Raw genomic sequence first — 23644 nt, 5'->3', positions numbered from 1 at the left:
CGTCCGTTCCGACGGAACTACAATACTGGTGAGATTTCTCAGGTTGGCAATAGTACCTAACAAGGTCAGGTAGGCAGGGTGTTTGACGGGGGAACCTAGAACGAGGTTGAGAATCGCTGCACCGCAGGACCGGCTTGGCCGAGGCTGCAAAACTCGAGTTTCCCTGACGAGCGAGAAAAGATAGCGCCTGCCCACTTGGCGTACTGGCGACCTGGCGATGGATCGATCACGTTGACATTTGCTAGCTCTCGGAGCTTAGGTCGTGACTCGAATTCTTAGCAACTGGTGCAGCGCATGTCCGATTTCCGTCTGGGGGGCTCGTGTGATTCCAGATGGTTCCCGGCAGTGTTGCCCTCCTGGTTTTTGGGATTCCTGTCAGGTTCGACTTTTCTTCCACCTCGGTGATATTTACTAGGAGGCCAGGCCGTCCTGGCTTCCGTTTCTGGTTGCTGGGTCGCCTCAGCGAACGCACCGAAACCACTGTGGGTCTGGAGGGCCTAGAACTAGAGCCTGGGGGTCGGTGTCCAATCGGCTGCTTGGTGGTGTCCGGAGTGGAAGGCTGGCAGCGGGATGAATTGCAAGAACAAGACTAAAGTCTAAATTCAGGTCGAGGTCGGGAGGAGAGGAAGAAGACTCAGACTTCCAATGTACAAAGTGCCCAGAGGAATGAGCAACATAAAACTACGCCGCAGGCAGTCCAAGTGAAAGAGAGGCGTTGACTCGTGTTTAACACTTCTTGAGGTCTCAGGCCGGGATATGATTTGACCCGAGCTCTCCGAGTCGTCAAGAAGCCAAGCTCCGGAGAGATCGGAAGGACAAGCGCTGGCAGGGCAGCCTTCCTTGTTCGGGGAAGGATTACATACAGTACGTGCTGTATTGCATGTATATACAGTACTATGGACGGAAGTTTCGCACATTGATAGGTAAGGTATTTGCATTGTATGTACACCAGTCGAGGTATGAAGGCACCTCATTCTAGGTTCGTTGCGGTTTCTTAGGTAGCGTGGTTTCCGCCTGCGAGCGCCATGCGGCTTTTCTTTGATTTCAAAAGGCGTCGACGTGGCTTTTGATCGTTCGAATAGGAAGTCCTCGTTAAGACAGCATGCAGTACGCGCGTTAGGTTAGTACTGTGATAGGTTGGTAAAAGGGTCTGCTATGTAACGAGCAGGCATCTATGTCTCTACGATCCTGTCCCTGGATGTTTGCTAGCGGGGGACTTTCTCAGGTCTGAATACTTTACACCTAAACCTCAATTGTTCTTCGCCGAGGGAGGTAATAGGTATAAGAATCCCCATTTTAGAACCTAGAGGCATATCTATTCTCTAAAAAAAATACCTATGAAAGGTCTTTTGTAGCCGGGTTATTTGCGATAATCTTTTCCTTCTTGCCAAGTACTACGCAAGCAAACATTTAGGGATTGGAGAGTATGGACGAGATCAGCAAGATCATCAAGCAGCTTACCATCCGCCCCCCTGGCCAGAGATGCAGCCGTGGCGGCTTGACACCCACAAGACATCATCGTTGTTTGCATGCCACCCATGGATGGATTCAATTCCGTCCTATCAGCAGTGCACGCAGTCAAGCGCTTTCAGTAGCAGGCGCAGTCGGTTTCGGAGGCCGCAAGTGGAGGGCCGCAACAAAGCAAGGAGAACCTACCTGAAAGAGGAGGCCATCAACGAAGAACTGGGGAGGGCGGGAGGCTAGCCCTGCCACACAGCTTCGTCATTGCGCTGAACTAGTGATTGGCCAGGAAGGATTACAGCTCCCTGTACTCGGATGGCGGAACACGGAATCTGCACCTGGAGTTCGCCAATCGCCCAAAAAGCCGCCGCCGCCAACCAACAGGAATTTCAACACCCGCCTTAAATCGGGGCTGGAATGCTGGAAACCGTGCTTTATCCAGCACCACAGACACGGCAGCACTTGCCAGAACATGAAACCTCGAGAAAACAGGGCTTGCTTACGGGTGCTAGACACCGAAATCATGAGCAGGCCGCTAAGCACCAAAGTGTCTACGCAGTACGTGGTCAAGAGGCGATACGAGCTCTGGTCCGTCTCAAGAGACCATGAGACAAGGGCTTTCTTTGCGGCGGCTGGGACTTCCACAAATTTACTGTCTTCGAGGCGGTTACAGTATAACGTGATACGGATACTCCATAGGTACCCGTTCGTATCCGGGTGAACAGCTCCAAAATTAAGTTACCTTACGCGTCCTCTCTTGGCCTTATTGCTGCGCCCATCTTGGATGATACTCAGATATGTAAGCACCCAGTTGCCAAAGCCGAAAAATTATAAGACAGCTCGCTACAGAGCCCAAGGTACATGGTAGCATCCACCCGGCTGGGGAGGCCAAGCTAGGAATACTTGTTTCTCTTGTGCTCGTACGATTAAGGGCATGCCGGATCAGGGCAGGGGTGGAATGCAGAAGTTCATTGACTTCGGGAGAGTTGATAAGTACCTACCTATGAACGGGAATGCGGCGTGCAACTTCACATTGGGTCAAGCAAGAAAAGTCTTGGCGATCTCTGCTAGTTTTAGTTCTGGAGTCAAGTCGGAGCTTGGCTTCCATTGCGTTACGTCATCGCCTGTCAAGCAAGCAGCGCCAGTGATGGAAATCCTGTCTGCAGCAGAGAACCACAGCGCACCGCACCGGCGCAAGACAGGTACATATATGACACTAGTGGCTACGGGAACTCCGTTTTGGAATACCGCTTGTGGAGATGCACTTCTTTTCTTCCTTATTCAAGCGTGACTAGCATTCTGGCTCACATGGCTCGCCGGCGAGACAGCTAGACGGCGTTTCTACTTGTGGGCGGTCGGGCAATGACTTTGTTTTGTCCCATGACACACATTTGACTAGGTCCATACTCGGTCGGTCTACACGTGTGGACGTAAATTACCTTCCCGTACCCACGTTTCCCAAGGTAAGTATAAAAATGTGATAGAAACACATTTTCCTTTCTAGAAAGAGCATGTCCCTAGTCCTTGATGTACGGCCGTACCAAGGCATTCCCCAGCAGCCCTATACCGACCCACAAACACTTGTGGCCACACATTCAGCTCTGATGTGCAGGAGTGCCTGTTGAACCCGCCTAGCAGGCGCAGCGACGGACGTCATCCCTGGGCTGAGGACGACAGAGTGAGAGACGGGAAAGAGACAGTTCTTTTCCTTGGAGATGGTTAGACTCAAGAGCTCGGCTTTCCTCGTTCGGAACAACATCAACATTTGCTGCAGATGATGTTTGCCTGTGATTGGGGTACGAAATTCTCAGTGTATTTTCCCACTAGGCAGGTTCATCTATCTACTTGGGCACTAAACTGTACGTACGACCAGACCTGCCTCCGAGGGCCTACCAGGTTCAATACTGCTAAGGCATCCATGGATCGATCATTCGTCAATCCACATCCGAGAATGTATTGTGTATTTCTTCAGTGGGCAAATACCTATGAAATAGAGAATCTGATGTAACGGGGCGTGAGAGCCTACCAATGCAAAGTACCTTTGCACATGCCTCCAAAAGGACTATCACCAATAAATCCCGAACCAGTACTGAATAGGGAGTACGGAACACACGTGTTAGTAGGTGTGAGGGCTGAGGAAAGTAACGTAACTGAATAATCCGTCAGATGAAAAGAGCCCACGCCAGCAGCAAGAGTTCCTGAATCCCGGCGCGAGTTTGTTGTCTTCGGTTTCTTGAGTCGCCTTAAGCCTATCTGCATTTTCGGAATTCTCAGCTAGCATCTCCCACTGCCACGCCTATCCGCGCAGACAGAAAAAAGACACTATCAAGCGGGCTCGCTCAATACCGGCCAGAATAACCACCCTCATCACCAATCCTCCCCCCACTATTTTTTTCTTTTTCCTCTCAAACTCCTGGTTTTGGGGGAAGCCCATGTTTGAAGTAACCAACGACGTGTCTTGTCACAGCAATCGTTCCGTCATCACTCGCCGAAGCCTGTCCCAAAATGGAAAAGCTCTTCTTCGTCTCGGGTCTCCCTACACACAGCTTGAAGAAGGAGAAGCAGGTCGCGCGAATACAGCCTGGGGCTTGCAGCGAGTCTTCAACGTCGCGGATACCCATACATACCTTCCTCGGATATGGAAACCATGAAACAGAGCTGGTCGAACCGGGATTGAGCAAGTGTGGGAAGGCTGGGGGTGGGGAGCGCGGCGTCAGGTGCAACCATCCAAGTCCCCAGCCCCTAGGCAGGTAGACCCGTCAGCCTGGGACTCACGACCCTGAGGAATGATTAGCGCCAGTGGGAATAACAGCCGAACCGAGGGAAGAGCAGCCACTCAAGCCTGCCAGTATCCATTTGTCAGGGCTCCAGAACAACGGCACTCCTCGTGGCGCGTCCCTGCGGCCCCAGCGCGTGCTTAGTACCTGCCGGCCTCGCAATTTTGGGCGACTCGGTCGAGTCTCTATGTGATGCCCCTCTACAGCATCAAAGTCTCAAGTGCACTCCTCGCACTTGCGCTTTGCACCTACCGCTCCTGAACGCTGCCTACGGGTATGAGTATTTCGCACGCGACGAAAGGGGCTGCGGGACTGAAATTCTTTCATCTGAAAGTTGGGCGTGCATTGGATTTTTCGCCTTCGCCTTGCATGGGTCAACGCGCTTGAGACGGTCGTCGACCGTTGCCGGGAAGGCTTCCGTTTCGCTGTTCGCGGACCACTATAGCAGCCGCCCCCTCCACCTCACTCAACAGGGCAGCACTTTCCGATCGACTCCGCCTCGCTTCACCTCCTGTTGTTTCTCTACAACGACGAAAAAGGAGACAACTGCATCGCTGGCAATCCGCTCCATTTTGCCCCCGCTCTCATGAAAATCGGCCACCGCCGCCGCTTTGCCCACGCTTGTTCCCCACCACGCCACGCCGCCGCCATTCACGGTGGCCGAGCTTGAACAATTGACTACATTCGTCGCTTTGGAGGTCCACTTCCGGGGCCTAGAGGCGCAAGCCCACCCCTTCAATCCTCCCAATGGATTCATACGACGATTCCCAGCCTACACAGGGTATGCCCGTTTCTTTGCTTCAGGTCTGGCCGAATTTCTAGCGGAGCCTCAAATCGCTGACCTTGTTGTGCTGCAGCGACGCAGAACGTGCTAGACCCCCGACGATTAGGCGAGCAAAATTCCGGATTCTCGGACGAGGAAATATCCGATATAATCTGCCTTCTCGTGCCTTACTCGACGGCTGCAAGGCGCGAAGTGAAAAAGAACGCTGTCGGGAACTCGCCTCATATAATAGGACGGAACGACGCTGCTCAGATCGACGTGAATTACGAGCTCGAAGACGACGCCAGCAACTTCAGCCTCGCGCCCCAGGATGTTGGGGAGTACCATATTGCGCTGAGGTTTTCGTCCCAAGTCAAGAGCCCCTTGCAGGGCTTCACATTCGGACGAAATCCGGGTCGTTGCGATATCTGCTTGACAGATGACCCCTTACGTCGACTAAGCAACATCCACTTCCGGATATACTTTAATGAATTTTCCGTCTTGATGTTGGAGGACCAGTCTACGAATGGAACCATAGTCGACGATAATCTCCTCAAGGCGAAGACGGCCATTTCCCACGAAGCGAAGCGTACACTTGTCAGCGGCTCCAAGATCAAAGTCCTCATGCACGACAGCAGCAACGACCTCGTGTTCCTTGTACGAGTCCCACTCCTCGAGGGCAAGGTCCGCGAGGACTACAAGCGAAATCTTCAAAACTATATGAACCGACGAGCGTCCCTGGTGCGTGATGTGAACGCTACTATCGTTCCAGGCCCCGGGGGACACGTAAGTTCCCAAACCGCAGGACAAGCCAAGGCGCGGATTTTTGCTGACGGATTGAGCAGGTCGACATCTTCAGGCCTCTTCCGCAGAGGGGCGCGGCAACGCCGTGGGCCGAAGGTGTCAACCACCAAGTTAACATTAAAGCGACGCCAGGCCCCAGCCACTTGGATGGGCTCCAAAAAGCGTGGGCTGGGTCTGACAAGTACAATCGTGTAGGTGAGATCGGCAAGGGCGCTTTTGCTACCGTATACAAGGTCACATCAAAGTTCAATGGGAACCCGTACGCAGCCAAGGAGCTCGACAAGCGCAATTTCATGAAAAACGGCGTCCTTGACCAGAAGGTTGAAAACGAGATGAAAATCATGCAGAAAGTTGAGCATGTAAGCCACCATACCCTTCTTAACGTCGGTCTTTTTAGTCATCTTACTCACATACTCCGTAGCCACACATTGTGAAATACGTTGAGCACCTCGACTGGGACGATAGGCTCTTCATCATAATTATGGAGTTCATCGCAGGAGGAGATCTGGGAAAGCTGATATCCGATAACGGGCCGCTATCCGAGATCGAAACCCAGTCCATGGCTAAGCAGCTGCTCGATTCTCTCGACTACCTGCATAAAATGAATATTACTCATCGTGATGTAAAGCCAGACAATATTCTTGTCAGCTCTCGATACCCCTTGGTCGTCAAGCTCACCGATTTCGGGCTATCAAAAATGATTGATAACGAGGAGACGTTCCTGAGGACGTTTTGCGGTACCCTGCTCTATTGCGCTCCCGAGGTGTACTCCGAGTTTGCCGATTACGATGAATATGGCCATCGGCAACCCCGGAACCGACATCATCGCCCGCCTGTGCGTCAAAGGTATGACCAGGCTGTTGACATCTGGTCTTTGGGCGGCGTCCTCTTTTATGTTCTGACCAAGAAGCCGCCTTTTCCGGCTAAAAATGGCGCCGGCCACTCGGAGCTCCTTCACCAAATCATGACCAAGCCTCTGGATGTGTCGCCTCTCATCCAGGCCAATGTCTCTGCTGATGGCATCGACTTTTTGTCTCGGATGCTTGACCGGAGACCGGAGACGCGAGCTACAGTAGAGTCTCTCCAAGCCCATCGCTGGGTTGGCGGTTCTGGCGCTGGTCCTCAGCTCAATGCCTCGCAGTCATACGATGAGATTTCTGACGAGGAACTACATATTGAGGCCTCCCAGTTGAGCTTAGCGGAAAGGCAAGACGATGGCCACGGTGTCGGGCTTGCTCCGGGCAGCGACGACGAAATTGTTGACGACGATGAAACTGTCAATGACGAGAACCAATTCAGCGGCTACGAGTCTGAAAAGGAAAACTATACCTTTGGGCCCGGGAACCAGCCGCAGCGGCTTTTTGGCGAAGTCAATGTCTCAGCCCTTGGAAGCTCGGGTGTGATTCCCGTCGATCGATTAAACCTCCCGCTCCCGATGACGAGTTTTGCCTCGACTGAGATACTGGGTAGCCAGCTTGAGATACGTGACAGCTTTGAGTCGGAGGACAGCTCGACGCCTCGGCAGAAATCTCAGACCTCACAGCCGCACCCAGGAAATCCACGAGCATCGATATCTTTAGGCGAAAGCAGGTCGGTTAACGCACTGAACAACATGACGTTTGATGTGGCGTCGCAGAGCTTGGGCGGGACCGAGTCGATTCTCGAGCATCTCAATATGAAATCTCGTGGAGGCTCACTTCTCCGCTCCCATACTAGTGATATGAATACGAGCAAGCGGAAGCCGTCCTTCGACGCTACGGACGAGGCTGAAGCGCTTACGTTGCGAGACCGGCGTGTTCTCAAGAGGCTTCGGTCTGAGGGCTCAGTCGATGTTGTTTCTAGCAACACCGCCGACGAGAGTGACTATGAGCTGCTTGCCTTGGTCCCTCCGGTTGCTCGGGCTCTGTCTGGCCGCCAGATCGACAGCCCTGTTCACAAATCCACGTACTGGTTAGCAGCAGACAAGAGTACATGGCATCTGATGTACCCAGAAATGACGCAGCTCCAGCTCGACGCGTTCAAAGCAGCGGCGGTAAGCCGGGGTGAAGAGTTTGGACCTGGAAAGAGTCCCTTCTGGGACTTGGCAGTGAAGTACTTCCCAGCGACCCACTGTGAGGGTGTCACGAGCGGAGGCCGAGCGTCAGGTGATGGTGGCACGGTACCGTCCACCGCCAGTGGCGAATTGGCGTCGCAAGACATTCCCGACACACAAGACCAAGGAGCATGTTTTGCGATGCCGTTACAGCCAGATACTCGGGGGAAGCCTGCCGTCGCCTGTCTGCAATCTTCTTCAGCATCGGCTGTTGCCGACATATCTATCTTGATCACCGAGTCAATGGTTTCGTGGGGCAGGGCATCCGACAATGTTCAACCATACCCACTCAAGAACGAGGCCAAAGTACCCAAGTATGCTTTCAAGATTTTGCTTTGGAGGCCGGACTACGAACCATCAAAGAATATCCGCCCCTGGAATCACAACCGCGACACAAGTGAGGAGCCGTTTCACTTCTACATATCAACAAAGGCAACCAAGGGCATCTACGTCAATGGGGTGCATTTGCCCTCGGATAACTGCAAATACGCGGCTGGGCCTTGTACCTACTGGTTCCGGCTTCACGACCAAGACCGGGTAGTTGTTTGGCAAACCATCGACGCATCGTATAGGACAGAGCTCACTTTCCGGTGTGATTGGGGAGCGAGTGCGGATAGGCGGCCCTCGCAAGGCGATTCATCCAGACCGATCCTGGTCCCACAAGCCATTGCCAAGAAGCTCGACGAAATGTGCATAAGGGCGGAGAAGAAGATACGTAACCGGACCGAGCACGATCTCAAGTTAGACGAAGCCAACCATGATGTTGATGAGCGGGAGCTCAATATCGAGCGCGAGAGGGAGCGTTCGAGCATTTTTGAACGGATGAGGCAGGAGGCGTGCCGAGCTCTGGTCTCGAAGACTCGAAGAAATAGTCCAGCCGGCGGTCCAAGCGACCAGTCAACTACCCATGACGCCTGGACGTCATATTTGACTGGTGGTCGCACTGTGGCAACCTTCCGACACGCCTCTCCGAGCACCATCGATTTGTTGAGGGGCGCCAGACGAGGCTGACCCAGTATCTTATTGATCATCTATCGTACCTGGATCTATAGTCCCAGCCCCTTTTCTTTTCGATTTTCGTCGTATTGTGTCTCCTGAGAAGTTTCAATCTGGTATCCTTTTTGTTTCTTGATGTGTTCTGTCTCTACCGGTGAGGTTGCGTCTAATACAACACACCCTAGCGACGAATAAGAGCCTCTGGTTGGCTGTCCTTTGATGTTTCACGGATTTATCTTTTGATGTTTGGCTTTGGTCTCTCCTCGTCCCTTTTTAATTTTCCTACCTCGGGTGTAATGGCGTGGTTTAATGCGCAACGGAGGAAGTGAAACAATATATCCCTATTCATTGGCTTGGGGTTTATGGCGTTTGCGGTACAGCTCTGGGGTTGGTTTTGGCCTTGAATATCTGAACAATATAAAGCAGAAGTCAAAAGAGAAACGGGGTTCTGGTGATTTCCCTTGGACGGGACGAATCATCCACGGGGAGGGGAAGAAAGATCACAAACCACCCCCTTTACGATTCTCTGCTAGGAGGTTGATCGGGCTGCCTGCCGGATAGGCGACATATATAACATGGGAGCTCGGCTGGGTCGTAAATAATCAAGTGTCAGACTCTACTAGACAAACAATATTAAAAACCTATATATCGTATACCGTTTGAAGATTGGTGGTCGCCTACCTAGGTATAATATTCATTTAGACGAATAGGAGGTTGCTCTCTGTCATAATGTACTACCGCGAATGGAGAGTCCAACACAATATTTCATTGGCAAAGAATAATTTATACCAGACAGCCAAGATATTAGTTTTCTTGTTTCCGACTGAAAAGGACCTAAAAACTCAGAAGTGGTAATTCCATGCTCTCGTATTTTCACAACTATTAATCCTGCCTCAAAGTCTCAGCGTCTGTTGTTCCAATACCTTGACTCCAAATATATTATTTATTTTTCTACATGACTCGTATACCTCACCGTGCGACACTTTACATCTCGTCCCTCGCCTTGATACCCACCTACCTGGCCCACTGAGTCATTTCTCCCGTCACCTTACCTCACCGTACCCTACCTTCTATGGTTCTATGACTCACTGACTCTCAACGTCGTCGAGACAAACGCCACAATCAAAGAAGGTAGAACCTAGAAGTTCCACAAAAGAAATTCCCTTATTGTATCCTTTGGCTTTATCTACCCGCTTTCGTCTTCTCCAGGCAAGCAACCTTGTTTGTGAGAACAGCACAATCACAGCTGCGTGGCGCAGCGGAAGCGCGCCGGGCTCATAACCCGGAGGTCACTCGATCGAAACGAGTCGCTGCTAATTATTAATTTCTTTTTTTAATCATCTACCATTCCTTTTTATTTCTTCGTGTTATTCCAACTATAACTGTCCTCTGGTTTCATTTCCTTCAAGCATCCCTCCCCTTCTGTACTTCAACTTCTCGAGGCTTGTAAATATCTGGCTCTGCTGTGCCTTTATCCGTATAGGGAAAAACATTTACAGTCTAACTGGTTTCTTCAAAAAAGGCCCAGATGTGAAGTTTCCTTGTTGCTTCCCAATAACCGAAAAACAACAAATCGAGGACAGTGCCACTTCAGAGCCAATAAATTAGAACCCACGCTATTTTTTGTATACAGACCCAACCCAGCATAGATTTCCCATCAACTCACTGTACGAAGAAATAACAGGCAAAGCTCTCTAACTCTTTTTACAGAATCCCTCTTCCCTCTAATCCACCCGGAGGACTCTAGGACCTCGCTTCTTGGTGGCCTTCTTCTTCTTGATGCCCCGATCAAATGCCGATGCTGAAGCGTGGTCACGGCCAACATTGTCAAGGTCCTTGACCTTGTAGATTCTAATAATCCAGTTCTCGCTTGTAAAGGCCTCGTCCAGTACATCAAGGGTCGGGCCAACCTCGGGTAAACGAGCTCCACGGACGCGGTCCTGAGCCTGTCCAGGAGGGAAGAGGGTGTTGTAGTTGTAGTACGACATCTTGTACCTGGGAAAGGGTCAGCATACCAAATAGCTGGATAGCTGCAGACAAATAGCACTGGCACTTACATCAAGCTGTTCTTCATGGTATCTGAGGCCTCGTCGTCGACGCGGTACTCGCCACGAGGGGTGAAGAAAGCGCGCTCGCTGACCTCTTCGGGCCAAATGCCCTCGGCAATACGGACCATCCAGAGGAACTTGTTGATGTCGTCACCAGAGTAACCGAGCAGGCCTCCGAATACGACGAGCACATAATCAACCTCGTGCTGGCGCATGATTGGGTAGCTGACCTCTTCCCTCGAGCTCATGGCCTTGCCAACAGTGGCGATGTGCGTGTTATTCCATGTGTTGTTGTCAACCAGCGTCGGGCGATCAGCCATGCCACCGATCTGGTATCCGTAATCCCACCAGGACATGATCTTGGCATCATCGCGCGTGTTCTGGCGCAGCCACTGGTACGCTTCACGGTAATCATCAATGATGTGCTGGCTGCCGTCGGCCAATCTGCTCGCCAAAACGACCGATGGCGACGAATATGCGTTGGAGGTCACCCATGTGCAGTGCAAGACGAACAGCAACAGATAGATAGTCATGGCGCCGACGACGGCACCCTTGGAGAAAATCGAGTAGACACCAACGAAAGGCTTGCTCGTCGACTTGAGACCGCCCTTAGGTGCCTTCTTCACCGCCGCATCAGTAGCCTCGTCAGACAGACGGTCCTCAGGCTTTGGCGACTTGGCACTGAGGTAAGTATCGAGGACGTTGGAGACGGCGATGGCAGCCGCGACACAAACAACCGGGGTGAGCGTCAGCATCAAACGGACCATGACACCAGCAAAGTAGCTGCCGAAAAGGGCGTATACGACAATGAAGACATGCTCATCGGCAAGCTGCTGGAAGCAGAGGTAGACGCCCGCAGGAAGAAGCCAAATGAGCATGTTGAGGTCAAAGAAGAAGGCCGGCCACGCTGTCGGCTGATGTTCTGACACCGAAGCAATGATGGGGATGTGAATCTTGGCATAGCTGGTATCCCAGAGCGAGTAAAAGCGACCGCCCCAGGGAGCAATGATACCAGCGCTGGTAGCAACAACTAGAGCGGCGAGACCTATGCCAAAAGTTCCTCCGGCAAACAGCCATAAGAAGGTCTGATACTGACCCTTGGGGATGGCCGACCGGACGTAGTTAAGGAATGCAAGCAGCTGCAAGAAGCCAAAAATGCCTGCGCAGAGTTAGCAGACCGTTACTCTAGGTACAGCATCAAAGGTGGTCAGGACGCACCCAGTGCAGGCATATGCTCGCTAGTCTTGACGGGCAGGAAACCAACGAAGGGAATCTGCATGCTGGCCAATGTCCCGAGAGCGTACCAGGTGGTGTATGCGACGTAGAGCCTGGTGCTGTAGCGGCCCATGCATATGAGAACGAAGGCGTGGAGCGGGAGGAGGCAGGTGATGAAAGCATAGCCACCCCAAGAGGCGACCATGTAGCCATAGAACAGGGCACAGAGAGCGCCCCACAGCATGGAGCCCTGCTTCAGCGCCTTGATCCAGAGATAGAAGGTAAATACAAGCAAGAAAATGGCGATGGCTTCGTTGTCGTAGCTGCCAGCAACTGAACGAGAAATGTAGCCAGGCGCGATGCCCATGAAGACGGCGGCAAGGAGGCCGGCCGACGACGACGGGGTCATTTCATTGGTAAGGAGATAGGCGGCGAAGGCGGTAAGGCCCGAGAAGGCCGGCGCGAGAAGGACACAGATATTTCGGATGTCGACGGGGATAGTCAGGGTGCGTAGGGCGTGGTAGATGATACCACTTGTCACCATGAGGCCGGGGTAGAGTGTTCCTCCCGTAACTCGGCCGAGGGGATGCCATGTTCGGTCGTCAAACCAGTCCCAGAAATTGTAGAAGCCATTCGCCACGAGGTACTTGGTCGCTCGGAAGTTGAACCACGGATCGACTGCTTGGGGTCAGCATGTGTCCTCTTTATGGAAGGCGCCGAACAATGGGGATAGTTAACGGGAACTGCTGACATTCATGGATAATACTCTCGAAACCTGACAAAACAACGCGTTAGCAAGTTATACTCCATATAATGGCAGGCGCAAACATATCAAATTGCCTGCAGAGGCACGGCGCCGCGATAAGTTCCAAGGCGCGAAAGCCGTTGCGAGCGAGTGAAGGGACAGCGAGTTGACTTACGAATCACAGAAAACAGCCGGCTCGCAATTGCGGCGCCAGCGATGAGAAAGAGAATGACAACTCGCAGCGTAGTGCGAGTGCTCTCCCCCTTGCCTACGTTGGCAAGAGTTTGAAGCGAATCGACCGACATTGTGGCCGTTATTGTGTATCGTGTTGCCTCTGGCCTGTCGAAGATGGAGGCGACGACAAGTTCGTCGCTGGCGCTTTTGGAGAGGACAGCTTGGAGCTTCCGCATCGCAGTCTAGCCCTGTCTTGGCGTCCGTTGATTGGGGGACGGCAGGTGTGTTCCTAGCGCAGCCTGAAATCCCTGCTGAGCCTGAACCATCGCCCCACTCAACGTGAAAGTGTTATCCTGTGAGTGAACCTAAAGTTGGGTGCTGTAGACGAAGATCATCACTCAAACGATACAAGCCTAACGAGGAAGCGACATGTCAGTGAACAGGTGTACGGTTGCTTATCGCGAGCTAACTAGCTCTATTACTTACTATATGGCCGTTGGACGTCAATCTGAGAAGATATACACAGCATCTATTCGGAACTCTGAGTAGGAATGAGATTGGGGGTTGGCCCCGTCTGTACTTTGGAGACATTAAGTAACATGTGCTTTATTTCTCGCAGTCTTGATGCGTAGAAAAACCTGACCATGGTAAAGATTTGGCTATGATAACTGAGACGAACTACCGCGTTGGTACCTCTTCAATGCACCTGTTGGTGCCAGTCAGATCTGCTTGAAACAAAGACAACATAGTAGACAACGGTTCTCATCAGCGGTCACGTAGGTAACTCTGTATTGGATAACTGCCCAAACGAGTTGGCCTCGTGTAGAAAGGAAATCCCAAACCTAACAAGTTTGATGTCAGTCAGAACCGCGGTTCTGTGAACTTTCCCGATCCAAATATTATCAAGGGGACTCCGTTTTGTTGTTCAGTTCGCACATCTCATTCGGCAGCGATATAGCTACCTAACCAGACTGAGATTTCATTTGGCCTCGTGGATAACACCCCAAACCCGAAAGCAAGATTCCCTGGGATGATGCAATGTATTGAGAGTGCGAAATCTTTTAATAACCGCGCCGCCGGTCCCCGAGATAACATTCATTCCTTAACTTCACCACCCATTACGCCTTTATGCAGCCTGCGCAGTCCGTTAGCGCTGCTTGGGTCTCAAGTCGCCAGAGCGAACGGTGTAGACCGGCCCATTTCCAATGGATCCGAGTGTCCCTCATACCTTGACGGCGAATTTGCGCTGAGGGAAGTGGGTTTCGCGCTTCTTGGTCTTGAGTAACTGCCTCGAGGCATCCTCCTTCGACAGGCGGCGACGGATGGCGCGGGTCTGCTTGGATCTGAGGTCGAGAGGAAGGTACTTCTTGTTCTTGTAGAACAGGCGGAGCTGCGCCCGTTGCTTCGCGTTGATGACAGTGAGGACGCGGGCAATCGACTTCCGGAGATCGTGGCTGTAAAGATGTGTGTCAATTACTATGTCCCTTCCCAAACCAGCCTGTCTCCAAGTTTATCGTGGCTCGGCCGGGAACGATTCGACGTACATCTTGGTGAGCTTGGTGCCCGAGGACACGATCTTCTGGATGCGGAGCTGGCCCAGCTCAGTCTTCAGCACACCGAGCTGCTTGACGAGATCCTCCTTGTTCTTGGTCCATAATTGGGCCGCCTTAACCTTGCTGGAAGACTGTGACATGATGGTAAGCAGTGCATCATTAAATTTTGGAGTGCAGTTGTGATCGGATTGGCGTTGGCGGGGGGCCAGGAAAACATGACCAAATAAAACCGGCATGACTGGAAGAGTAAAAAGGGCGGCATTTCACTTACCATCGTGAAGTATGTGTCGTTGAGTCGAGTGGCGATGGGAAACGACTACTGACTGCGACGAGTGTTACTATCGAGAAAGTAACGACGTGCTTGCTGTACTGCCAGCACAGTCCAGCAAATTTCTGAGAGGTGTGGATGCTCAAAATCGCCGAGCAGGGCGGAAAACCCTACCAGTCCAACTGGGCCTGTGCGCCACTTTCTGCCTGAGGCCCCAACACCCCCAAAATCCAAAAGCGGCTAGCTTGGGGTTTGGTTCTTTTGCACTTGCGCACAACTGGGGCTGCCCACCACATTTCAAAATCTGAGCAGCAGCAGTCAGGAAGTTGACGACCGACCACGATTTTGCACTAACCTCACCACACAGCCAACGATCTCAAGATGTCGTCCACGGCTCCCACGACAAAGACCTTTGGCAAGTCGAGCCGGACGGTTCCTCACCACTCCGAGAAGGCCCAGAAGTGGTACCCTGCCGAGGATGAGTCCAAGCCGCGCCAGGTATGTGGATGCAACTCTCCTCTGAAGCTGCCATTCGCGTCTCTGCGAGTCTTGCACAATTGGGGGGCGGAATTGGTGGAAGCTGAGGATGATCGATCGCCGTCGGCGGGGCGGTCGATGCGAGTTGCTCCGGAGTGCAAGGCAAAGCGAGGCCCAAGCATTGACGCGAGAGCATCATTTTGGGCGGGACTCGACGAGACTGCAAGCGGCAATTTGCAGAAGACGGCGGACACTCCATGTGGCTATTCCCAGTGCTAACAGTCGTCTCCAGATCCGCAAGGCTATCCGCTCGTGGTCTCCTCGTGGCTCGCTCCAGCCCGGCACTGTCCTGATCCTGCTCGCCGGTCGCTTCCGCGGCAAGCGCGTCGTTCTCCTCAAGAGCCTGGACCAGGGCGTTCTCCTCGTCACTGGCCCCTTCAAGATCAACGGCGTACCCCTTCGTCGCGTCAACTCGAGATACGTCATCGCCACATCACTCAAGATCGACCTGTCGGGCCTTGACTCGGAGACGATCACCAAGGTTTCGCAGCCGAAGTACTTCACCGCCGAGAAGGCCAAGGACAAGGCCGGCGAGGAGGCTTTCTTCAAGCAGGGAGAGAAGCCCCAGGTACGAGCGCCTGAGCTGGGTGAAATGCAAGACCAAGGGACTGACAATGATGTACAGAAGAAGCAGATCGCTAGCAGCCGGGTCGCGGACCAGAAGGCCATTGACAAGGCTCTGTTGGCCAACATCAAGAAGGTCGAGCTGCTCCCAAGCTACCTCGCCTCTACTTTCAGCCTCCGCAAGGGCGACAAGCCCCATGAGATGGTGTGGTAAATTTGGCTGTCGAGGTTGGGGGTGTGTGACGGGGGGTTTCGGTTTTACGGTATGGCTTGGCCAATTGCATTTGGACGTTTGACGGTTTCTCGGTCCATTACGGCGTCTGTAATCAGGGTTTACAGTCAACAAGATTATAAAATCGGGCTTTAGGCTTTGCAAAGGACGAGAGAGAGACCTGAACGACAACCGGAATAGACCAAACGGGATGCCCCGAGAGTGGACGTGGAGCGTGTGAAAGGCACTGGGCTCGTGGGAATGCAGCTAGACGCGGTTTCCCGATCGCAGTAGCTAGGCAAGCCCACGTCGGAGTGTGACATGAACAAAAAGTCCAATGACATGCTCAGTCGATACCCAATAGCCGGCTACATTGCTGAGAACTCTGCAAAACTTGTGTAAAATTGCAAAGCCTCTATCTAAGTTAGCTTCAAGGACAGTGAAATTGTGCACCCTGATGTCCCTTGCAGCCGAACCCGTCTACTGGGAGCCGACCAGCTGGCAGCCGGCTCCACATTTTAGAAGGGTTGGACAAGGATCTAAGTCCCGTCGCCTTTGTCCCGTGTCTGCACTGGGCTGGACCTAGACTGGACTATTGCCGCAACGTCAAAGAAACGCATCCTATTGACGAACTCGGTCTTCTTCGAGAACGGGAAAAAGAGTCTAACAAATGACTAAAACGTATCTACTGCGAATATAATTCGATCGTTCTATTTCCTTTTTGAATGCGGGTTGGCTAGAGCTACGACTGTTGCGGGTCAACGTAGCAGAATACCCAACCAGCTACCTGACTGACTGGTGGTGGGTTGAAGACGAGCGGGCCAGCTATCGCTGTTAGCCTTACCGGCCTGGACTGCTGGCTGTGGCGCTTCTTACGACGACGAAGCCACAACCTCAACCCAACTAAGTTCACAACCCAAACCATTCCCGACCCATTGCACCAAGGGTATTCGAATGCTGCCCGCTGGCCGGCTATCCGCCTTGATTTCCTCACTTCCACACGACCGGACATGGCGACAACGACGGCCCAGGGCTGGGCTCAGCTGCGCCAGCAAGCCCGGTCCCTCGAGACACAGGTACATTGACCGCCCCGAGATGCCGCAAGGGAAAGACACACCCGGCACGGAGATGGAAAGCGATGGCATGCGCAAGCGCAGAAGCCGTCTGCCCAGGACTGGCGTGCTAACACCGGCTGCTACAGACAGAGACACTCTTCCACACATACTCGCAGTTCTCGACGCAACCCAACATCCCACCCAAGCCGACAGAAGAGGAGCGGGCAACAGAAGCCAAGTTACAAGAGCTTCTAGAAAAGGTAAACCGCACACGAGCTAGAATCCTGTACTGGAAAGCTATTTGAGACCACTCAGCTAACCCGTGCCCCCGACGCACCCGGAACGTAGCGCGAGAGCGTCATCGCACAGCTGGGGCGGCTGCTAGACTCGGAGGCTGCGCTGACGTCGTCGGCGCTGAAGCAGAGCAACCTGTCGCTGCTGCGCGACAAGCTGGCGGACCACCGGCGGGACCTGGGGCGGCTGCGGAGCGGGCTGGGCGAGGCGCGCAACCGGGCGAACCTGCTGGGCAGCGTGCGGGACGACATCTCGGCGTACCGGGCGGCGAACCCCGAGGCGGCCGAGGCCGACTACATGCTGGAGGAGCGGGGGCGGCTGGACCGCAGCCACGACATGGCCGACAGCGTGCTGAGCCAGGCGTACGCGGTGCACGACAACTTTGCGCTGCAGCGCGAGAGCCTCGCCAGCATCAACCGCCGCATCACGCTGGCCGCTAGCCACGTGCCCGGCATCAACACCCTCATCGGCCGCATCTCGGCTAAGAAGCGCCGAGACGGTATCATCATGGGCTCCTTTATCGCCTTTTGCTTCCTCATGTTCTGGTACTTTCTCTGATTTGATCTGCCGTCCACGTCACCTACCCCCCCAAGAAAATATTTCGTAATAATGCACGCACAAAAAACAACTCTGAAAGGAGGGAGAGGATAATAAAACCAGCCGAGTAGACAAGGCTACCTGACCATAATAGAAGCCAGGAGGAGCCTCACAAGCGGAAAAAAGGGAGTGCGAGGAAAGAACGACAAAGGACAAGAGAACTGCCGGGGAGGAGAGAGAAGAGAGGAGAGAGGGCCCTGTAAAAGAAAACCGTTGTATATTTTGTCTTTCTCTTTTCTTCACGCTTTGCCGGGATAATAGCAGCATCGAATAGCGGAAACGGCGTTCATCAGTGTCTCGCGGGATTCTGCCTGTTTTTTCTTGGATTCATGTGGAGAAGGGGATACACATTGATGTCTTTATCGAAACCTCATCACATCACGAAAGTACCCTAGAGGCGCAAGGCGTGTTTGATGTTCCCATCTGGGGTTCATTTGCCTAGGTAGTTAACTACTTTGGGCACTTTGGATATTGACGAGATGTTATGTACTTGTACTTAAATACATTGCAAGAACGAGATTATTATTCTAGTGTACCTTTCTCTAATACTCATGATTCAACGACCAAGATACTCGCGTGGTAAAGCCAACGCCATGATGATAATCGGAGTGGATGATAGATATGGTGTATTCTATGGACAGGAACTAGGGGTATCGCGCCACTCACATTAATACACACAAGGTAGGTAGGTATACACACATTTGTACACGGCAACAACAAGGAAACGGCCGTCCATGAAAGCCTTAGGCGGCCCCCGCAACCCCCCTCTTCGCAGCAACAGCGGCGGCGGCGGCAGCGACCACGGGTTTGCGTACATAGTTGGCGCCGATGCCCTCTTTGGCCATCTCGTCGAGCAGCCTGTAGAGGCTCTTGACGAGGCCCTCGCGCTCGCCGGGCTCGGCGTTACCGCTACCGGCCCAGCGGATGCGGCACTCGTGGTCGACGAGGTACGTGTAGCCAACCTTGCTGTTGAGGACGCCGATGGACTCGCGGATCTCGTTGGAGATGCCGCGGCTGACGAGGAAGTAGCGGCCCCAGTCCTCGGGGGCTGTCTTGCGGCGCATCGACCCCATGAACAGGCGCACTAGCCAGGCCTTGAAGACGTCCTCCTCGACGTTGACGCGCACTAGCTGGGCGCGGCCGCCGGCAGAGGCCAGCGCGGCGTGCAGTGCCGGGTTCGCCTCGGGCGACGTGAAGGTGCGCGCCTGGTTCTCGGCCCAGAGGCTGCTGAAGACCGTCACGACCGAGGCGCGGCCCTCGAGCACGGGCGTGGTGTTAGCCGCGTCCGCCCCGGGTGCTTTGGAGAGCGTCCGCCCGTGCAGGTTGGGAAAGTACAGCGACAGGTCGGCCTTGAACGGCCGCGGCGGCGCCAGGAACGTCTTGCCCTTGTGGAACTGCATGTTGCTCCAGTCGCGGAAGTACGGCCGTGCCAGCTTAGATTTACTATACCACGATAGGATAGAATCAGCAACTACAAACCGGGTCAAGAGGGAGAGGAAGAAAGAGTTCCCCTAGGAGGGAGGTGGGATCGCGTCTTACAGCTGTTCTCGCTTGGCGAGGTGCTTCTTGTAGTCAACAAAGTCGTCGCGGCGCTGCTTCAGACTGCGGGGGTCGATGCCCGTGTTCTCGCCGGCGCTCGGGGTCGAGGGCATGCCGATGGGGCGCGTCAAGGCCGTCGGCGTGAACTCCTTGACGGAAGGGCCATAGGCGCGGGGCGCAAATGCGAGCGGCCCGGTATCCTTGGGGGCATCTTCAGCAGCCTGGCTTGCCACCTTTGCTGCTGGTGTGGCGGCAGGCGACGAGGCCGTGTTTGGTGGAGCGGCGACTGGCGCAGCTGCTGGTCGCGGCTTTGGTGTTTTGTCGGCGAGCCGGCGATACGATACTGAAAAGGACCGCGATTGGCACAAGAGGCAGGTCGCTGTTCTGCTCGGGACTGTCCGGAGGATCATGGCGAGACTGTTTCTGTAGATATGGATCAGGTAGCTATCCCATGTACTGTACTACCTTATGTACGTACGTGCTGTCGCGCCTTTGAAGCTGGGCTCAATTCGTCTCAAACTCGAGCCCCAAGAAGTTTCGATGCGAAAATAGCGTTTACCCCATCGGTCAAATCCCCACAGTCCCACCAGCCGCCGCACGGGACCCCTGTCAGACTGATCTGGGTCAGGGGTTGCGTTCTCGTCGGCAAGCTGCCAGTCCAGTCGGCTATTCGCGGGGACCTTGTTCTTCCCAACGTCATCCAGAAACAGCCTCCCTTAAGCCGCGGGCAGCCAGCGGCGCCGCGCACCGCCGCCCATTCCCATGCCAGAGGACCAGGGAAGATGATCTTTCAACTCGAGTCACTTCTTAGGAATCAGGTCACCTGAGCTTGGCGATGTGAATTTGCTGGAGTCCTGGAGTCGGCCATTGATTCTTTCTACCACAAAGTCTAGTTGTTTATATACTGCAGCATGTTTTGGCACCAGAGTGCGCGCGCGGTGCGCCATCAGCATCAGCAATGGCACCTCCACGGCGCTGTCCTGGCCCGGCGACTCGTTGCACCAACAACAACACGCCGCCCGTCCCCGGCCGCCAGGGCATTCCATGCGGCGAGAATCCTTATGGCTGTGAAACCAGTCCTGCTTGCCGACATTGGAGAAGGCATGCTTCTTTCCATGTTTCCACTTTCCATGTTCCCGCGTCTCCACGCCTAATTCGCGCCACATTGGGCGTGCGACGAGGCACTGCCGTGGGCATCAAGCTAATAATTTTGGCTTCGGATGCTTAGGAATCGTCGAGTGCGAGATTATACAATGGTTCGTCGAGCCTGGGGCCCGCGTCGACGAATTTTCTCCGCTCTGCGAAGTGCAGAGCGACAAAGCCTCGGTCGAGATCACTAGTCGCTTCGCCGGCATCGTGAAGAAGCTGCACTACGACGCTGGCGAGATGGCCAAGGTCGGCAAGCCGTTCGTCGATATAGACATCGAGGGCGGTGATGCGGAAAAGGACGCCCTGGAAGCCCTAACGCCGCCCGAACCTGGTCCGCCGACTAAGTCGTCCAGCCCCGGTGCCACTTCCGTACCGGCGCCGACGACATCTGCCCCTGAATTCAGGCCGGCAGCCCAAGGGAGTGCGCACCCAGGCGGCGCATCACAGGCCCTGGCTAGGCAAAGAGGAAAGCACGCCACGCTCGCAACCCCGGCGGTCAGGCACCTCACGCAGGAGCTGGGAGTGGAACTAGCGCAGATAGACGGGACGGGCAGGGACGGGAGGGTGTTGAAAGAGGACATCTACAAGTTTGTAGAGCAGAGAGGCTCGGTAGCCACACCGGCGGCGCCGCTAGAGGCGACTCCTAGAACAGCCAGCCCCGCGAGCCCGTTCTTGTCACCCGACGTATCGGCCGTGGGACCACAGAAAGAGACGCCTCTCGTCATGACGAGGACGCGGGAGATGATGTTCAAGACCATGACGCGCTCTCTTAGTATACCGCACTTCCTCTACGCTGACGAAGTCGATTTCACCTCGCTCGTCGAACTACGGCAGCGCCTCAACCGGGTCCTTGCCAAGTCCGGCGTGGACGACAGCCACGTTAGCAAGCTTTCTTACCTCCCTTTCATCGTCAAAGCCGTCTCGATGGCGCTATACAAATACCCCATCCTCAACGCGCGGGTCGATGTCGACGGGCCGAACGCGAATGGAAGTGGGAAGCCGATGCTCGTTCTGCGCAGCCAGCACAACATCGGAGTAGCAATGGACACGCCGTCGGGGCTGCTGGTCCCCGTCATCAAGAACGTCGGGAGTCTGAACGTCCTGGGAATAGCAGCGGAGCTCGGCCGGCTCCAGTCGCTCGCGGCGGCCGGGAAGCTCTCGCCGCAGGACATGGCGGGCGGCACCATAACCGTCAGCAACATCGGCAGCATCGGCGGCACGTACCTGTCGCCCGTGGTCGTGGAGCGCGAGGTGGCCATCCTGGGCATCGGGCGCATGCGCACCGTGCCGGCCTTCTCGTCGGCGCTGGGCGACGAGGACAGGGTCGTGCGGCGCCAGGTCTGCAACTTCAGCTGGAGCGCCGACCACCGCGTGGTCGACGGCGCGACCATGGCGAGAGCGGCCGACGTGGTGCGCAGCATCGTCGAAGAGCCCGACGTCATGGTTATGCACTTGCGCTAGAACGGGGTTGCGTTCCCGCTTTTGCTTCCGTTCCGTCATTTTACATATCGCCTCGGGGCCAAACAATAAACCTACCTTAGGTAGGTGGTCTGCTCGTAAAATGGGAGTATCTGGGTGACGCCATATCTCACTAGACTTGTTTAGGTATTTAGAGAGAGGAGAGGAAATCTAAATGGTGACGTCCCTCACTTTTCATGCCCGTCTTAGCTTTTACAGTGTTCCGTGATTACCACTTAAAGTAACTAGCCAAGTTGAGCGGTATTTTTCTTCTTCTTTTCTTTATCAGACATTTATGATTGGGCCTCTCTCTTTCTGTGAAGTCTGCGTTTTCCTCGGCGATGTGTTATGCATGTATGTGATGGTGGAGGTAATAGCTTCCGGCCTCCCGCAGCTAACCTCGATCTCCTAATAGACTTGAGATGGCCATCAATTGCCGAGCCTCCTAGGGATGGGATGGGTTTTGGGGCGTGGGGAGGACGGCGGGAGACTTTTTCTTTCGCCATTCCTTCCTTCCTTGCCTGGGCCGCGGACGTGCAGCAAGCAGGGCGGACGGAGCAAAGTCACCCGCCTAGTCTCGAGCCTCCGAGGTTTTGACGGCATATATACCTAAGGTATGTACTTGTACTACGTATCGGTCAAGCTAAGCGAGCGATGGATACATGTACATACATACATACATACATACATGCGAAACCCCTGTCAAGGCATCCAGGTGCGCGGGAAACGTGTCAGTGCCAGCAGCCGCTCGTTGGGGGAACGCCAAGCATCTGTGTGTCCGTCTTGCAGAACTCGTCCATGCATGGTGCGTGGCGCCCGGCCTGCTACCCTCGAGGCGAATGAACGGAGAAGCCAAAGGCAAGTAGGTAGGCAAGTGTCTGAAAAATCTCTACGACGATTACTCGACCCCCCGCCCCCCTATTGTTCCTCGGCAGGTGCTCGGCGTCGGAGTTGCCCATGGGAGAGGTATGGACTAGTGGCTTTGAAAGTGTGTGCCTGCTTGTCCCATTTGTGGAATTTCTTTCTTGGTTTGTTCGCCTCGGCCGTCCTGTCCCGCATGTCAATGATGCTTCCCATCCTTGGCCGCGGCCTATATCTGGCGATCGCTGAAAGCGTGTACTACCGGATGTTATGGATGGATCGGGAACAAGTTTGCCGAACTAAAGTCCTTATTTACCTCAATGATAGGTACCTCATCACAAACAGTGCAGGCAGTCAAAGCCTGGCGAGCTACATTTGACCGGCGCCGTCGTTCAAGTTGTCCTCACTTCATGAGATAAGATGGCTTTGAGGCGGGAGCGGTCCTTTCACTGTCCTGCTAAAAGTAAGAGATCTGTTGAATGA

The 23644-nt window shown here is 54.1% G+C and overlaps 8 protein-coding genes and 1 non-coding gene across 9 annotated transcripts; 6 read left to right on the top strand and 3 right to left on the bottom strand.

The window, feature by feature from the left end:
• Positions 1 to 4985: 4985 nt before the first annotated feature.
• B0T26DRAFT_745884 (uncharacterized protein) lies at positions 4986 to 8908 on the top strand (the record flags this gene model as incomplete). The annotated part of the gene is made up of 4 exons (XM_060444627.1): positions 4986 to 5019; positions 5096 to 5787; positions 5847 to 6164; positions 6227 to 8908. The coding sequence occupies 4 exons, from the start codon at positions 4986 to 4988 to the stop codon at positions 8906 to 8908; spliced, it is 3726 nt and encodes a 1241-aa protein (XP_060302781.1).
• A 1227-nt stretch (positions 8909 to 10135) lies between these two features.
• B0T26DRAFT_686347 (glycosyltransferase family 66 protein) lies at positions 10136 to 13332 on the bottom strand. Its single transcript, XM_060440898.1, has 5 exons — positions 13077 to 13332; positions 12908 to 12931; positions 12160 to 12834; positions 10951 to 12100; positions 10136 to 10888 (listed from the first exon to the last, which is right to left on the bottom strand). The coding sequence occupies exons 1-5, from the start codon at positions 13309 to 13311 to the stop codon at positions 10618 to 10620; spliced, it is 2355 nt and encodes a 784-aa protein (XP_060302780.1). The 5' UTR covers positions 13312 to 13332; the 3' UTR covers positions 10136 to 10617.
• Positions 10138 to 10209, top strand: B0T26DRAFT_t31. Its single transcript has one exon. It is a non-coding gene; the product is annotated as a tRNA-Met (tRNA).
• Positions 13333 to 14201: 869 nt separating the features above from the next.
• B0T26DRAFT_745882 (ribosomal L29 protein-domain-containing protein) lies at positions 14202 to 14768 on the bottom strand (the record flags this gene model as incomplete). Its single annotated transcript, XM_060444626.1, has 3 exons — positions 14202 to 14210; positions 14304 to 14529; positions 14620 to 14768. The coding sequence occupies 3 exons, from the start codon at positions 14766 to 14768 to the stop codon at positions 14202 to 14204; spliced, it is 384 nt and encodes a 127-aa protein (XP_060302779.1).
• A 399-nt stretch (positions 14769 to 15167) lies between these two features.
• On the top strand, positions 15168 to 16661 carry B0T26DRAFT_686339 (ribosomal protein L6e-domain-containing protein). Its single transcript, XM_060440897.1, has 3 exons — positions 15168 to 15394; positions 15666 to 16001; positions 16059 to 16661. The coding sequence occupies exons 1-3, from the start codon at positions 15278 to 15280 to the stop codon at positions 16209 to 16211; spliced, it is 606 nt and encodes a 201-aa protein (XP_060302778.1). The 5' UTR covers positions 15168 to 15277; the 3' UTR covers positions 16212 to 16661.
• Positions 16662 to 17218: 557 nt separating this feature from the next.
• On the top strand, positions 17219 to 18115 carry B0T26DRAFT_632507 (uncharacterized protein; the record flags this gene model as incomplete). The annotated part of the gene is made up of 3 exons (XM_060436450.1): positions 17219 to 17284; positions 17410 to 17523; positions 17612 to 18115. The coding sequence occupies 3 exons, from the start codon at positions 17219 to 17221 to the stop codon at positions 18113 to 18115; spliced, it is 684 nt and encodes a 227-aa protein (XP_060302777.1).
• Positions 18116 to 18496: 381 nt separating this feature from the next.
• Positions 18497 to 20329, bottom strand: B0T26DRAFT_43594 (ATP10 protein-domain-containing protein). Its single transcript, XM_060435014.1, has 2 exons — positions 19694 to 20329; positions 18497 to 19597 (listed from the first exon to the last, which is right to left on the bottom strand). The coding sequence occupies exons 1-2, from the start codon at positions 20101 to 20103 to the stop codon at positions 18898 to 18900; spliced, it is 1110 nt and encodes a 369-aa protein (XP_060302776.1). The 5' UTR covers positions 20104 to 20329; the 3' UTR covers positions 18497 to 18897.
• Positions 20330 to 20372: 43 nt separating this feature from the next.
• Positions 20373 to 22760, top strand: B0T26DRAFT_43448 (2-oxoacid dehydrogenases acyltransferase-domain-containing protein). The gene is made up of 4 exons (XM_060434996.1): positions 20373 to 20794; positions 20922 to 22383; positions 22448 to 22478; positions 22716 to 22760. The coding sequence occupies exons 1-2, from the start codon at positions 20605 to 20607 to the stop codon at positions 22301 to 22303; spliced, it is 1572 nt and encodes a 523-aa protein (XP_060302775.1). The 5' UTR covers positions 20373 to 20604; the 3' UTR covers positions 22304 to 22383; positions 22448 to 22478; positions 22716 to 22760.
• Positions 22761 to 22921: 161 nt separating this feature from the next.
• B0T26DRAFT_686333 (uncharacterized protein) lies at positions 22922 to 23618 on the top strand (the record flags this gene model as incomplete). The annotated part of the gene is made up of 2 exons (XM_060440896.1): positions 22922 to 23419; positions 23478 to 23618. Coding segments are annotated over exons 1-2 (529 nt in total), but the record flags the coding sequence as incomplete, so codon positions are not given.
• Between the last annotated feature and the right edge of the window lie 26 nt (positions 23619 to 23644).

The sequence above is a fragment of the Lasiosphaeria miniovina genome (assembly GCF_030549165.1).
Source record: "Lasiosphaeria miniovina strain SMH2392-1A chromosome Unknown B0T26scaffold_1, whole genome shotgun sequence".
NCBI lineage: Eukaryota > Fungi > Ascomycota > Sordariomycetes > Sordariales > Lasiosphaeriaceae > Lasiosphaeria > Lasiosphaeria miniovina.
The sequence above is the reverse complement of the archived record's forward strand: the minus strand, read 5'-3'. Positions and strand labels throughout refer to the sequence as shown.